Below are 15,351 nucleotides of genomic sequence, written 5' to 3'. Positions count from 1 at the left end.
GCAACTTTTTTTTACCCTTTGACCTGAATGTCTCACAGAGCAACTTTACAACCTTACACCCCACAGGTTACTGAAGGAAACAGCACATTGGTTGTTTTTAGCTCTAAAGCTGCTATATGTAGGGGTCATTTTCTTTGCTGTTGCAAGACCCAAACCTGAATCACGTCAGACAGTAACATTCCACTGATGTTACCCTGTATCTGGGCTGTTGGTTTACAAACCCTTTCAGTAACTTTCCCTTCTTAATCTATCCATCACTTTCTTGCCAGTCGCTGTTTCTGACTGCTGTGCACCCAGAAAGCATGCTGTGTTACTATGTCAACCGCCTGTAATGGCACAAAATCTTAGCACAGCTGCAACTTATTCTGGGTCTGAAAATGATGATACCTTTCTTAAACTGCCTTTCTACTGTGCTTAACACAACAATCAGCCATTCACACACACTTCCACTGTGCCATGGAGAAGTCGAAATGATCCAACTCAAACTCTTAAAGCATCATCTTCAGGGTATTTGAGGCTCCAAATCTTCCCCCTAGACGACCTGCTTCCATGTCCGCTCACAGTTGCCCATGGATTATTTACAAAATTACGTAATTCCAAAAACTTTTTGTACCCGTCATTTATTTGGACCCCAAACAAATTCAAACTGGTCCCAGGTTTAAAAATACCGGAAATTCCTCTTTGAAGTAGATCCTGGAAATGTCCCTGTTCTCTGCCAGACACAGCAGATGACAACTCAAACACAGGGCTGAAACCCATTAAAAAAACAACCTGCTCAGAGAGGGAAGAGAAGAAGAATGGGCAAGGGAAGAAAAGAACATAAAAAGAAAAGAGGGGGAAAACAGACTGAGTCCCACTGGGACCAGAGAGAGAAAAATATATTTATATGGCTGAATAAAAAACACAGTATATCCCCTTTAAATCTCAGAAGTTGATCCAGTTGCTTGAATTATTTTTATGTTTTGTCTCCCAGGTACTGTGGCATCTCGACATCTTCCGCAGAAGCTTCCGACAGCTCACCACGCACAAGTGTATGGAGGACTCATGTATCTTCTGCGCTTTGAAGGTAAACATTCGACTCAGCCTCCGTCCTCTAATGACTCACAGATTTCTTGACGGCACCATGACACCAGTTTTCCTCCAAGTGCTGCTGAAGTGGTGGTGCTTTCTGTTTCACTGCTTTTCTCTGCAGGCAGGGTGGTTAACTTTGTGACCACCGATGTCCCATCTAGATTTTCCTTATTGTTCCCTTTCTCCCTGTTTCACAGGTACCAGTGTTTCCTTGTTGCTTTATTTCCTCCGGCGCCTTTCACTGCTGCAGTAGCTAGACCAGTATGTGCCTTTTTCTTTACAGCTTCTTCTCCTTTTTCAAGGCTGTACTGTGTGGAAGGCAAAAGTTTCTGCAAATAATCACAAACACTCTCTGTCTTTGTTAAAAAAAAACCTCATAGTTTACCTTCATGACCTTTGTTAATTGCCTCTACTTCTCTTCCCAGCTGCGTGACTGTATGAATACAACTTATAATTTGTAGAATACTTGATTCTGATTGGTCAGTACTCCATAGGAACAGTCTTTTATTTCTGTATAGCACACCTTTGCAACAGATGCGGCTCTAATCACAGACTCAGGCAGACTAATGATAATCATTTCATTGAGTCCACAGAAGTCAGGTGATTGGGCATTGGTTTGTTTACAGAGAGGGAAAGTAAAAGACCATAGACTGTATAAATAATGGACGTAGTACCTGTGACGTCACCCATCTGTTTCTGAAGCACTGTTTTGAAGCCAATCGTTGGTGGGAGCCATATTGGAAATGCCGAACTCAACCTAACTTCTGTCGAGCTGGTGTGAGGTAAAGAGGCAGGCTTTGAGCCTCCTAGCCAACAGCTACAGTTTTCCCACCTGTCAATCAAGTCAACTGTGCCTCTCATTGGAAGACCCGTAATCTCAATATCAATATAAGAACAAAATTCACCCAGTGTGTACAGTGTGTGCCGATCGAGAAATGAGCTATCCAGACTACAGACGTCTTTTGTACCAGGCTGTAAACATGTTTATTTCTGCTGTAAAGATCGGGTTTTTTTAATTGGTGTGTATGTGGTTTTCGGTACTTCCGCCACCAGCCTCAAGTGGATCCTCGATGAACTGCAGTTTTTAACGCTTCCGCATTGGACTCATATTTCTAGACTGGAGGTTGCCGCTTGTATGCACACCATTCATTATCATTTTTCATAACCTCTCATTATCAAAGCTAGCGCTACTGTTAATAAGTTCAGTTTAGTTTAGCTCAAGGTAACCTAGCTTCACTTAGTTTTGCTTAGCTTTCCTTAGCTTTGGGACCTGAGAAACAAAATTTAGTTCCATCTCATGCGACAGCTTGACCTTGAATCTTTGAATTTCTTAGCTTAGTTTGGCTTGGCTTAGTTTAGCTTAACTTTGCTTTCCTTAGCTTTGCTTAGTATTGCTCAAGTGACAACCTCTGGTCTCAAAATATGAAGCCAATGCGGAAGTGTTTTTAAACTGCAATTCATTGAGCGTCTGCTTGAGGCTGGCTGCAGAAACAACAGAAAACACATACACACCCATTAAAAAAAGACGATCTTTGAAGCAATAATAAACATGTTTACAGCCTGGTTCAAAAAACGGCTTAGGTCTGAATAGCTCATTCCTCTCTCGGCACACACTGTACAGGGGTGAATGGTTTTATAACACAACAGTTCAGAAGATATTAAGATTACAAGTTTTGCTCATTTATGGACATGCCTGACTTGACAGGCGGGAACATGGTAGCTGTTTAATAGGAGGCTCAAAGCCTGCCTCTTTACCTCAGTTCGGTTGCATTCAGCTTTTCCAACATGGCTCTCGCCGATGATTGGCTTGAAAATAGCGCTTCAGAAACAGATGAGTGATGTCACGGATACTACGTCCATTAACTATACAGTCTATGGTATTGCTTGGCTTAGATTTGCTTTCTTTAGCATAGCTTAGCTAAATCAATCTAATTATCCCTGAATCTGCTTCACTTGTGTCGTCAACTGACACATCAAATCTGACTCCTGGAGCTTTGCTGCCGCTTCATTGTGTTAAGATGAAAACAGCAACTTTCAGATTCTAGCGTTGTTGTCACACTGTCAATTAAAAAAAGCATACAACATTGAGAACAGTCGTAAAGTAATATGATTAGTGTGTGTCTGCCTATATGTGGCAAATCCAGACAAAGGCTGTGGTACCCTCCCCCAGTTTGAATACTGGGCATGCTTTTGTTTTTATAGGTTACGTCTTATGCATTTTATGCCTTTATTTAGAGGATAGGACAGAGGACAGAGAAGGTGAAAGATAGTGAGGATGACATGCAGTTAAGGGCCATGGCTCTGATAAGAGCCTGGACCTCCTACTTTAAGGACTGTAGCCTCTGTACATGTGGTGCATGATTTAACTGCTGAGCTAAACCAGCTCCATTAACCTGTGGTGTTCTCAACTGTCTTCTCTGATGTTGAATCTTTTTAATATCTTTATTAGTAACCTACCTCACTTAACTGTTTGATTTTAACAATTTAAAGCAGGACTTTTACTTTCATACTTTTTTTTCTTTTTTGTGGCTTCTTCCTTGTCTTCTTCTAGTTTTTCTTTCACTGCTGAGTAAGGACAAACCGTGTTATAAGCATTGGGCACTTTTTCCCAGTAAGAAGCTTCTTGTGAATAAGAAACAGCACATTACATGTCTGTGTTACTTAACTCCAGACTGAGTCTCCGTTGTGCTCCAGCATCTGCAGAAAGAAAGAAACCAAACAGGAGCTGAAGATCTGTAGCACCATGAATCCCTCATAATGAACAAGCCTTATGCAGCTCTGCTCGAACCATTTGTTGCATCGATGATGACAAATATGTGTCTGAGTGAAGGGAAGTGTTGTGTGTAATGTGCTTTAGTGTAGTAGAGTGTGTGTGTGTGTGTGAGTGTGTAGCAGTGTCGATGTGTGTGTTCTACACGCTGTTCTGTCTCCTGCGCTTCCCTGTAATTAATTGGCTGACTGAAAGCGCTGAGCCAGCAGAGCCCACGCTGGGATCCTACACACACACATACACATACACGCACACACACACACCTACGCATGCATACAAATCTTACTTGCATGCTGCACACGTTAGGGCTGTAACACACATGCACCTTGAGATGCTCACAAATCTTTCTTAGCACGCTGGGATGCTCCAGACACACACATACACACTACACACACACACAGAGGCTCTTGGTTGTGTTGTGTTGTGAGTCAGATGTAGGCGTACGAATCAAAGGTATTGTCACCGTGTTAAGTGTTCACATTGTGCTGTCAGTTTTCATTAAGCGTCCTGTCACCGCCCCCCCTTTGTCAGAAACCAACAGATGTAATGTTGGTCTTACGGTGTGTTTGTAGCTGTGGTCCCCGAGGCAACAAAGATAAAAGTCTTTGAATAACCGAACGAGACAGGCACCAAATGAACTTTAACAGCGTTTTAAACATCCCTTTTAGAGCAGCAACGATAAGTGATGATTATGGGAGCTTTTATTTTGGAGGGGTTGTGTGTGTGAATTTTTTTGTTTAACTGCAGCAGATAAAGATGCTCGCCCTTGTAGTAAACATAAGTTCAGAGGCTGCCTGTGGCTATCCCTCTAGAAATCACTGCAACACTTTATCTCCCTCAACAGCACTCACACACACACGCACACAAAGACACACTCAAAGAAACACACAAACTCACACACAAGGAATAGGGAGAGAGAAGAGGAAAAGGGAAGAAAGTGGAGGAGGAGAAATAAGAAAGACGAATGATTGTGGAAGTTGTTGTAGATTGTTCCTCTCTTCACGCTTAGACCCACACCCCTCCCTGTTCTCCTCCCTCCTTCTTCCTCCTTTCCTCCCTCCCTCCCTCCCTCCCTCTCTCTGTAGGGTATATTCCCCCTCCATTCTCCTTGGCGCATTGCTGCAGTCAGCACAGTCACCATAACACACACACACAGACACACAATGAGACACACACTTGCAAAGACACACACACTCTATTGCTTGTACAGTGCCTATTTTACTCTGTTTCCGTCTCTCTTCATGTCTCTCTATCTCACTTTCACACACACACACACACATGCGCAGACACACACTGTACTCCCATCAGTAGGACTGCATTACCTTTCCCATTGCCAGCTCTCAGCCACACACACACACACACACACACACACACACACACACACACACACACACACACACACACACACACACACACACCAAGGCCGGCTTTATAACGTTTACACTGGATATAATCACAGCTGTATTACTTCTTCAAAATCTGAAATATGGCCTCTGAAAGATTAAAGATGGAAAATAAAACTGCATGACTTAGTCAAGGAATCAACTAAAGGAACTTGTTACATGTTTGAATTTCCCACAGATGAAGTCAGATCTTATTTTCAGCTCTCTTTAACTTGGTGTGAACTTATAATGTCATGTTCAGTGGTAGAGGTTAAGTAAAGGCAGCCACAACAGGTGCTTCAGCCCTTTATCATAGCACGTCAGAACACTACTTATTTCCTGGGTTTTGTTGTTTCAGTGAGGGATACGTGACATCTCATATATCTTTCATATGAAAGAGGTCAGAGTTAATAAGTTATGTGTCTGAGTAGGCATAATTACAGGTTTAACTGAGGATTATACAATGGATGGATGGATACAATAATATGTGAAAGGATGGGTTGGTGAGTGGATCAATAGATAGATGGATGTGTGGGAAGATTGGATGAAATGAAAGATGGAGAGCGGGTTGATGGACAAACATTGGGTGGATGATAGATGGATTGATTGATGGATAACTAGATTGGATGGATAACTAGATTGGATGAATAGATCCGATGATGAATGGATTGATCGATGATTGGATGGACGGATGGATGGATGGATAGATAGATTGGTGGATGAATGGATTAATTTATGATTGGAAGAATGGATGGATGCTAAGTTGGAAGGATGGATTGATGGATGGATGGATGGATGGATAGATTGGATGGATAGATCGGCTGATGAATGCTTTGATCGATGATTGGAAGGACGGATGGATGGAAGGAAGGACTGATGGATGGATGGCTATATTGTTGGATTGATGGCTAGATTGAAAGGATGGATTGATGGATGATTGGAAGGAAGGATTGATGGATGGATGGATGGATTGATGGATTGGATGGATATATAGATACATGAATAAATTGATTGATAACTGGATGGATGGATGGATGGATGGATGGATGGATGGATGGATGGATGGATGGATGGATGGATGGATGGATGGATGGATGGATTGATGGATTGGATGGATATATAGATACATGAATAAATTGATTGATAACTGGATGGATGGATGGATGGATGGCTAGATTACATGAATGGCTAAATTACATGAATGGCTAGATTACATGAATGAACGGATGGATGGCTAAATTAGATGGATAGATAACCAGGAAATTATGAAGTCACAGCAGCAAGTTAAAAACAAAAAAAAGTGTCTGTTAAATAAATTCATGGTAAATAAACCTTTGTGCTTGGAGATAACATACATCTAAAAATCCACTATGCAGTAAAAATTGATAAAATGTAATACAGTAATGATGAAATTTAAAATAAAATCTTAAAAGGAAAAAATCTTTCCAGGTAGAGGTGGTGAAAACATAATAGGACTGAATTGACCCCATAAACCATTCATCATCTAGACCTCTTATCTGACTGGAGGTCATTGGAGGGCTGGAGCTAATCCTAGCTGTCATTGGACAAGAGGCAGGGTACAAGAGAAGAAGAAGCCACTCCAGCAGTAACTGTTACAAACTCTATACAAGGACAATACTGAGAAAGTGTAGCTCTGACTCAGTGAAGGAACCCTGTGTTTGTTAAGTCATCAGCACAAAAAGTGGAGCTAGTGCGGATACAAACCGATGATAAGTGTGCTGAGGAACTTTGTTCCAATACCTCCCTGACAGTCAGTGCCGTGTTTCTCATTCTTAAGGCCAGAGAGAAACTGATGGTTTTCAGTCCAGCCATCTAGTAAGTAATCGAATCACCGCTGGAGCAGAAAAGCAGCAGAGCAACAACCAAACTCTGACATATCACTGTCTTTTGTTTGTGTCTGGTTTGGGCTGTTTGAGCGTGGGTCAAAAATAGTTGCTTGGTTTGTTTTTTTTGGGGCTGAGAACTCTCACCAGCTCAAAATTAGGTCATTTTTACCCTTCGGCGATGTGGAGAGAGTATCCATGCTTTTATCTCCCCCCTCTCAGACGTCTGCAGCTCAGTCAGGAGTCACTCTAATGGCCTCTGCCTGAACTGGAACTTTTTTGTACTCATGTCTAGACTTAAATAACTGCAATTTAAAGCCTGTGTTGTCTGGCTTCTACCACGACTACTTTCACTCTTCCCAGCATTATTCCTACTAGTTCTGCTCTTGCCAGTCCCGCCACTGTGTACAATAAAACTTATAGAAAGTACTCAGAGAGGACAAAAACTTCAACAAGCAAACACACTGTGTCAAATGCACTTCCTATGTTTGATGTTTTACTCCAAAAGCAACGTTGGCACTTCATAATCTATTCTGATTTGTGGATTTTAATTCTTGAAATGATTGTTTCAGTTTTTTAAACATTAATTTCAAATCCAGAATGTAAATCTTGCACTTCTTTTTTTGCAACAATTACACTCAGAGGCAGAGCTCATGCACCAATATTTTATTTTTAAAAATAGTTCATAAGTGCATAGTCCAAAAATGAATGAATTAATACGTACAAGATAAATAAATATATAAATACATTAAAATAAAATGAATTAAAATAAAATATATATTTCTAGAAAAGTAGAATAATAATTATAAAATGAGATAGATACTAAATCTTGCACTTCTTACAACTATGACTGAAAAGTGTCGAGACATCCAAAGTCTTAAAGGTCCAGGCAGTCCCCCCCCGCCCCCCTTCTTGTTTTTCAACAAGAAGTCTGGATGTTACAGCAGAATTTTTGACAGAGACTCATCGCCGGCCCCATGCACAACAGACAGGGAAGATGCGCCACTTTGAGGGACATATGTGAACAAACAACTTCAGAACATTTGTGTAAGGGCAGACTCTAAAAGATGAACCTAACCAAGTAGTTTTGATGCCTAACCTTAAAAACTAGAACAAAACTCTCACTGTTGTATACAGTTTACAAGGTGCTGGATATTTTTGTGTGTTCAGTCTCACAAAATTCAGCATTATTCTGAAAGACTCAGTAGAAGTTGCTCTTTTAGACTGGAGGAGCGCCTGTGTACAGCGTCATAGATTGAAGCATGTGGACTAACCAGCTGTATTTAAAGAGTACCAGCTTGGAACATGTTGAACAGCGTGGATACATGTTCTTGCATATTCAAACTCTTTATTTCATGAATGATCAGAGTGTAATGTGGACTGTAAGCTGTCCTGTTCCAACAGACCTGAGAGGTTGTCCTCTTCAGGCTCTGAATGCTGCCCTGGAAACACACTTCACTGGCCTATCTTTCTCTCTGACCCCCCTGCAACAGTTTGATTCTGTTTCTGTTTTACCGCTACAAAGCACTATGAGAGCTGTTTTTGTCGAAGAAAAGTGCACTACAAACGCCATTTATTATTGATACGCTCTGATATTGAGGCCAGCAGCGCTGCGAGGCTCAGCCGCGGCGTTTGAGGGAGTCCGGTCTGAGTTTGTTGTGCAGCACTTTGGATCCTGATACACTTCCAACTAGTTCGACTGTGTATGTTTTATGGGTCAGTTGACAGAACATGATGCTGATTTACAGCTTTTAGAGGCTTTCCTTGGAGTCTGAGAGAGATGAAGTCATAAATACGTACACACGTGAATGTTGACGTGCGTGCTCAGACACTCATGATGTGAGTTTCAATCCCAAGAATGCAGGAGTAAAAGCATTATGGCGCTGTGTTTATTTGCAGCATTGAAGTACAGAATTAATGGATTTGTGTGTGTGTGTGTGTGTGTGTGTGTGTGTGTGTGTGTGTGTGTGTGTGTTTTCAGAGTATCTTTGCTCAGTTCCAGTTCAGCAGTGAGCGTGTGCTTCCGTCAGATGCACTGCGGAGCGCTCTGGCCAAGACTTTCCAAGACGAACAACGCTTTCAGCTGGGTATCATGGACGACGCTGCCGAGTGCTTCGTGAGTATGAGACATAACACACACACACACACACACACACACACACACACACACACACACACACACACACACACACACACACACACACACACACACACACACACACACACACACACTGGAGAGGACTTGCCTTAAGGTTTAACTGAGTGGGTGTCTGAGTCAGAGATCTTCGGGGGAAGGAGAAATCCAACACAGCAGCCTCAGAGAAACTTTTTGTCAAGTGTGTAACGTTGAACTTCTCTCTTTCTTTTTTCTGTTAGAGAGGCTCATCATCTTTTTCTCATATTTCTGTGTAAGGCTGGGAAGCAATACTTGTTATTGTATTTTAAAACTAATAGAGAGCACAGGCTTTGTTGTACCACAGTTACACTGACGTATGCCACTGGTAGTCTGGATTTTAAATGTTACTGCAGTTTAATTTTTACAATGTGTGAAAAAATTTGAACAATGTTTTTTGGGCCTTTTCTTACCTTTGTTAAAATTACAGGATGATGGACAGAGTAGGCAGCTTGACAGAGAGAGTTTGGAATGACATGTGAGGTCTTATGTTGGATTCAAACCTGAGCTTCCAGTTTTAAGGATTATGGCCTCTGTGTAAGGGGGGCATGATTTAATCTCAGAGCTAAACTGGCGCCTCTTTTATGAATATTTCATCTTAATCCAAACAAACAGCTTCTCAAAAATGTATCTTTAATTCGGTACCAGACAGTTGAATTTTGAGAAACTTTCTATTTCACTTGAAATGAAAAAGTTTGACAGATGAGGTCACTTCCAGAGTGATCCATCTTTCTTTTTTTTTTTGTTCTTTTTTTTAAGCTATTTGCAGTTTAATTAAATGACAAAGCTAGAAATAAGGGGCGCTGGTGGCCTAGCGGTCTAAGCGCCCCACATACAGAGGCTACAGTCCTCGTCACAGGGGTCGTTGGTTTGATTCCCGGACGGTCGACCATTTCCTACATGTCGTCCCCCGCTCTCTGCTCCCCACATTTCCTGTCTCTCTTCAGCTGTCCTATCAAATAAAGGCAAAAAGGCCAAAAAAATATATAACTTTAAAAAAAAGAAGACTAGAAACAAGAGGTGAACTGTGACGGACCCCTTCCCGCGGATTGATTTAATATGCTGTGTGATTGGGTCGTCCATGACATTGCTTTTGCTTGGGAATAGAGGTGCCTTTAATTAGGGTTGAGAGACCATATGAACGCCATCCTATTATTGTACTCACAACATCGTAAGTTGAAAACTTTGGGTTTACGAGTCGTGACGTGCCTGTCGTTTTCAGAAATGGTGGAGCCAATGTAATCCAGTTTTATTTACATTTAATCTTTGCAGCTTTGTAAGATATGGTGAAAATGTTGGCTGTACTGCACCGTGTAACAACTTTCATTTAATCATACAGATGCAGTGTTAAGGTGCATTTCGACCAAAAGCTCCGGGGTCTTTTAACCCCCAGAACTACTTCACCCTGAACTAAAAGGTTCCTGTGCCCCTATTGTTGTCTGCGTTTCGACCGCGGGCTGAAGTCCTGGGTAGATTGTGCAAATCAGGGAATATTATATATTAAATAATATTTTGAAATGTTAATAAATAACTAAACTAGTATGCATTCCCAGGAACTCCCTCTGTGTTTCAACAACTGTGTAAACTCCACAAACACTGTAACGTTCAACCGAAAGTCCCAGTACATTTGAAAAGTACTACCCCCCAAGCAGGGGCTTTTCAGGTGGGACATTATCTACCCCTGAACTACATTTAGACCCTGGTGCCTCTGGTAGAAACGCATCTAGTTCAGGGGTAAAGTCCCTAGTTCTGTGGTAAAGTTCCTGCCGTCGGAAAATGCCTTTAGCGTCATGTTTCCAAGGGTTAGCTTAGATCTGCTATGTTATCTTTGCACGTTAGCCCGCTGTGGCCCAATGGTGTTCCCACTTGAAGTCTTTCCTGTACTCGACTTAACAATACAACTTCACAACTTTATGAGTTCTATTTGAAGGCAGCATTAATCACTGTCGTTTTGGGGATTTGACCAATCAGAATCAAGCATTTACCACAGCAGGATGATCCTTTCTGTTCTTGCCTTTCTGGCAGCTTTGCTCATTATTCCATTTACATTTTCAGTTTTGTCATTTCTATATGAGTCCAACAGAAAGGTGGTCCCAATTAAAAGTGGCATTTCAAGATTTCTACACAGAGTTCAAGTCAAAACATTCAGCACAGACACACCAGAAGAAAACAGGAAGTAGAGCTTAATTTCTAGGCAAGATGATTTATCTAAAGTTGAACATGTGTAATTATTCAAGCTGTGAAAATCACCCATTTGTGATTTGTTCAGCTGATGTGCAGCTTTGGTGCAAGTGAACTTGCAGCAGATAGTTTGGTGTAACTCCCTGATTATAATTATATAGTTTTAGACTTGTGTGACTTTACTTGATACACAAACATTGTTGAATTTGATAAATGTTGGTAAAAAGTGTTGGAGTTTTACAACACAATCTGGTTGCACTCTTTTTTAAAATTCAGCCAGAAGGCAGTCACGATGTTACTCATCTTCTGTGAGTCATATTGCAGATTAATGATTTGAAAAGATTGCTCAGCTCTGCTGCGCTGTGTGGACTTTTTATTGCTGTATTGCAGAAATAACAGTGACTTTACTACTTCGCTTTGTGCTCTTTTATCGGATAATATTTGGAATTTGCCTCCTCAGACGCAGGGAATCTCCTCACAAGTTTGTTTGAGCAAACAGAGTGTTGCGTTTTGAGAATGTGAATTTAAGTTTGAATGAACTTTGTTAATTATTGAAGGAGAAAATGAAGAAAAGAAAATGTCATTAGTCACAGGTTTTATTATTGTAATGTCTTTACACGTCTTCATTATCCTCTCTGCAGAGCTTCCTGTTGCTTTCTCACCTCCACCTTCAGTCTCTCTCTCTCTTTCTGCCTCTTTTCCTTCCTGCCTTAGAGACCTCCACAGTGTGTGTTTGTGTGTGTGTGTGTGTGTGTGTTTGTGTGTGTGTGTGTGTGTTTTATGTGTGTGCATGAGCAGCTCAGCCTGATCGATTGGTAGTAAATGTGTTCAGTCAGGGAATCCGTCGGCTTCTTATGAAATATAGATGCTGCTCCCACGGTCAGATTAACAAGAGCACCAACAGAGAGGAACGATCAAACATTCACACATACACACACAGACACACACACACACACACACACACACACACACACACACACACACACACACACACACACACACACACACACACACTACATTGTACATGTGTATACAATACAAACAAGCACATATGCCAACTTGGCACACAACAAACACATTAATTGCTTTCCTTGTCTTGTTTCTCAGGAGAATCTCTTGATGCGGATCCACTTCCACATCAGTGCAGAGAGCAGAGAGGACATCTGCACGGCTAAACACTGCATACCACACCAGAAGTTTGCCATGACTCTGTTTGAGCAGGTACGAGGTGCTTCACATACTTGAAAGCCAGTGCTAACCCAAACCCACACTAACATTAATACAGTGTAATTTCCTTCCGTCCATATTTATATTAAAGTCATCTAAAAAGAAACAGAATATTAGTTTTTAGTCAAAGTTAAAAATGTTGTCCTTCAAAGGACAAAACTTTCAGTTTGTGTTGATTTTGGCTCTCCCTGTGGACCAAGTGGCACCTTTTAAGTCTTTGCTGACTTTGTGTTGTGTTGTGCGACTAAAAATCTGATCCTGTTCTCTTTTAGTAGTCAAGTAAATATACCCTTTTTCAGCAGTGTGCTGCAAAGCTCCACGCCTGATATTGACCTGGTGACCACAAGGGGTGTATTTTATTTGACTAAATGATTAAATCTCGTCACCCTCTCTAGTCGGCACTAAAACTTCTTGTCAATTAACCAATAATTGATATTTTAACTGATTATTTAATTGATTGTAGGCCTGAAAAGCTGGTCATGTGCTGTGCTAAGATGTAGCACAGCCACTTCCTACTTCCTAGTTGCTCCAGTTAATGGCTACTGCTATAACGCTGTAACTTCTACTACCCAGATGTAAAAAAGCACAGATGACAGATAGCATCTCATTGCGTGGTGCGGTTTGACAGTGCTATGATCTAGAAAATGGAAATAAAATTGTGTGTAGGCTCTGTCTGGTTAAACTTTCATATCAACACATGATCAGAGTGTAACCAGCACAGGCCTGTGAACGTTAACCTGAGAGGAGGACTGAAGGCTGGTGGTGCTATCTCTGCTAGTGTTAGACACCTGGCAAATTCATTTGACATCATTTACCTGCAGACTCTGTGGTCCTGTGTTGTCTACAGACTTTTATCGAAGTGTTCTCTTTCCTTTAGACAAGACAGCAAGTCTGAATTTAAATTTCCATTCACGCAACTAGGAAATTAGATGATTTGAAACATCCCCGGCGATAACAGACACTAAATATAAGAATATAGAAATAATCAATCATGTCCCTGTTGGTATAGAGTGCTTTTGTAGCTTATAAAGAGTCTACAGCTCCAGAAAAAAATAGGATATCACACCAAATTGTTCCTTAAAACAGCATCACTACATACATGGAATCAGTTATATTCCAGTGCCTGCTGCTGTTAAATTTCAGCACAAGCAAACCTCATTTTATTTAATGAGGTGCTGACTTGGTATCACATGACAAGCCATCAAACAAAGAGCTTGGATGCTTCAATTTTTGTACCAAAAGTTGTATAACGTCACCCTGTAGTAATGTGAAAGAGAGATGAAGAGCATTTTGATACTGATGAAAAAAATCAGAGTTATTTCACCATCCATATATGTCTGAACTCTTCCTGAGTAAAAACATTAGAATTGTAATGTTAAAAAGATAATTTTTAACATTATTTGCAGTCTGAAATACACTGATCTTTTGGTATCTCTATCAGTTGACAATATTTTATGTTGTGAACAATAAACAAAGATGTTCATTTCACTCAAAAATCAGATCTATTAACAGTAAAACTAGAGAAACATATTTTTGTAGAGGTCTCTTAATGTTTTCTGGAGCAGTATCAGGTAACCACATAGGGTAAGGATGCACTGATGTATTGGCTGAGTCGTACCAGCTGATATCAGCCATATTGACAAATTGGCACATCAGCTAATATTCAGTAACAGTAGCTGATATACAGAATATCTATTACATCTCATCAATGTAGTGATGGGAGGCTCATGTACTTAACATTTGTGCTTTTGGAAACAAAAACAAAAACAATGGGAAAGAACAGAAGAGCTGCATGGTTACTCTATTTCTGTTTGTAATCATTTAGGTTTTTAATTTTTCACTTTATATTTTTTCCATAAATCTGCATATTTTATTTGAATGTAACATAACAGTATTTGAGAAAGACAGTTTTTATTGGGTGTGTAAGGACTTAAAAATGTTTCTTACTGAGTTTGTGATTGAAAAGCAATGAAAGAGACTTCAGGAGTAAAAAAAACCCATTTAGAACAAAAAAAATGATTTAAAGATAATTTTGTAAATTTGTACAACTGAATTTAAGCCCACACAGAAATAGTGTGATAAAGGAAAGGCCTACATGGCTTAGAAAATGTTCACAAATGTTTTTTTTTTACTTTTTATTGGAATTTTCTCTTCGACAGATACAAAACAGACAGATACATGCAAAAACAGAAAAGAGATGGGAATCAATCATCAACAATGTAAAATATGACAATTTACATTAAGATCAACTACCCCTGGAAAGGAAAAATATTGGAAGAAAAATACTAAAACACAGAAAAAAAAAGCACAGATGTTTTTAAAATATAGATAAGTTTGGAACTTTGTTCTAGAAAGAGGAATTAAAACGATTTAAAATAACTTAACTTAAAAAATAATTACTCAAAAAGCAAAAAGCACTCATTGCCACCTCAACTCAGAAACACAGATTCTTTCCCCGATTTCAAATCACAACTCAAAACATATCTGTTCAAAACCGCTTACTCCGTCTGACTCCAATTGCTCTGTCATTTTGTTATTGTTTCTATTTTTTCTTACCCCTTGTTAGTTTATATTGTTTTCATTTTTGACTCTGATTTTGTTTCCTTTAATGTAAATTTGTGTATGTATATATTTATATCTGTGCGGTGTCCTTGAGTGCCGAGAAAGGCGCCTTTAAATAAAATGTATTATTATTATTATTAT

The 15,351-nt window shown here is 40.1% G+C and overlaps 1 protein-coding gene across 2 annotated transcripts in view; it reads left to right on the top strand.

The window, feature by feature from the left end:
* usp54b (ubiquitin specific peptidase 54b) overlaps positions 1–15,351 on the top strand; it is an 89,720-nt gene that overhangs the window by 33,110 nt on the left and 41,259 nt on the right. For both annotated transcript variants that reach the window (XR_004634805.1, XM_034708830.1), the window contains exons 3-5: positions 974–1,066; positions 9,049–9,183; positions 12,529–12,642. Coding sequence is in view for 1 of the 2 variants with exons in the window: in XM_034708830.1 (XP_034564721.1) it covers positions 974–1,066; positions 9,049–9,183; positions 12,529–12,642 (342 nt within the window). In the remaining variant the exon portion in view is untranslated. The remainder of the gene's footprint in view (positions 1–973; positions 1,067–9,048; positions 9,184–12,528; positions 12,643–15,351) is intronic.

Source organism: Notolabrus celidotus, chromosome 18 (assembly GCF_009762535.1).
Source record: "Notolabrus celidotus isolate fNotCel1 chromosome 18, fNotCel1.pri, whole genome shotgun sequence".
Taxonomy (NCBI): domain Eukaryota; kingdom Metazoa; phylum Chordata; class Actinopteri; order Labriformes; family Labridae; genus Notolabrus; species Notolabrus celidotus.
Note: the sequence above shows the minus strand (reverse complement) of the source record. Positions and strands in the feature narration are given on the sequence as shown.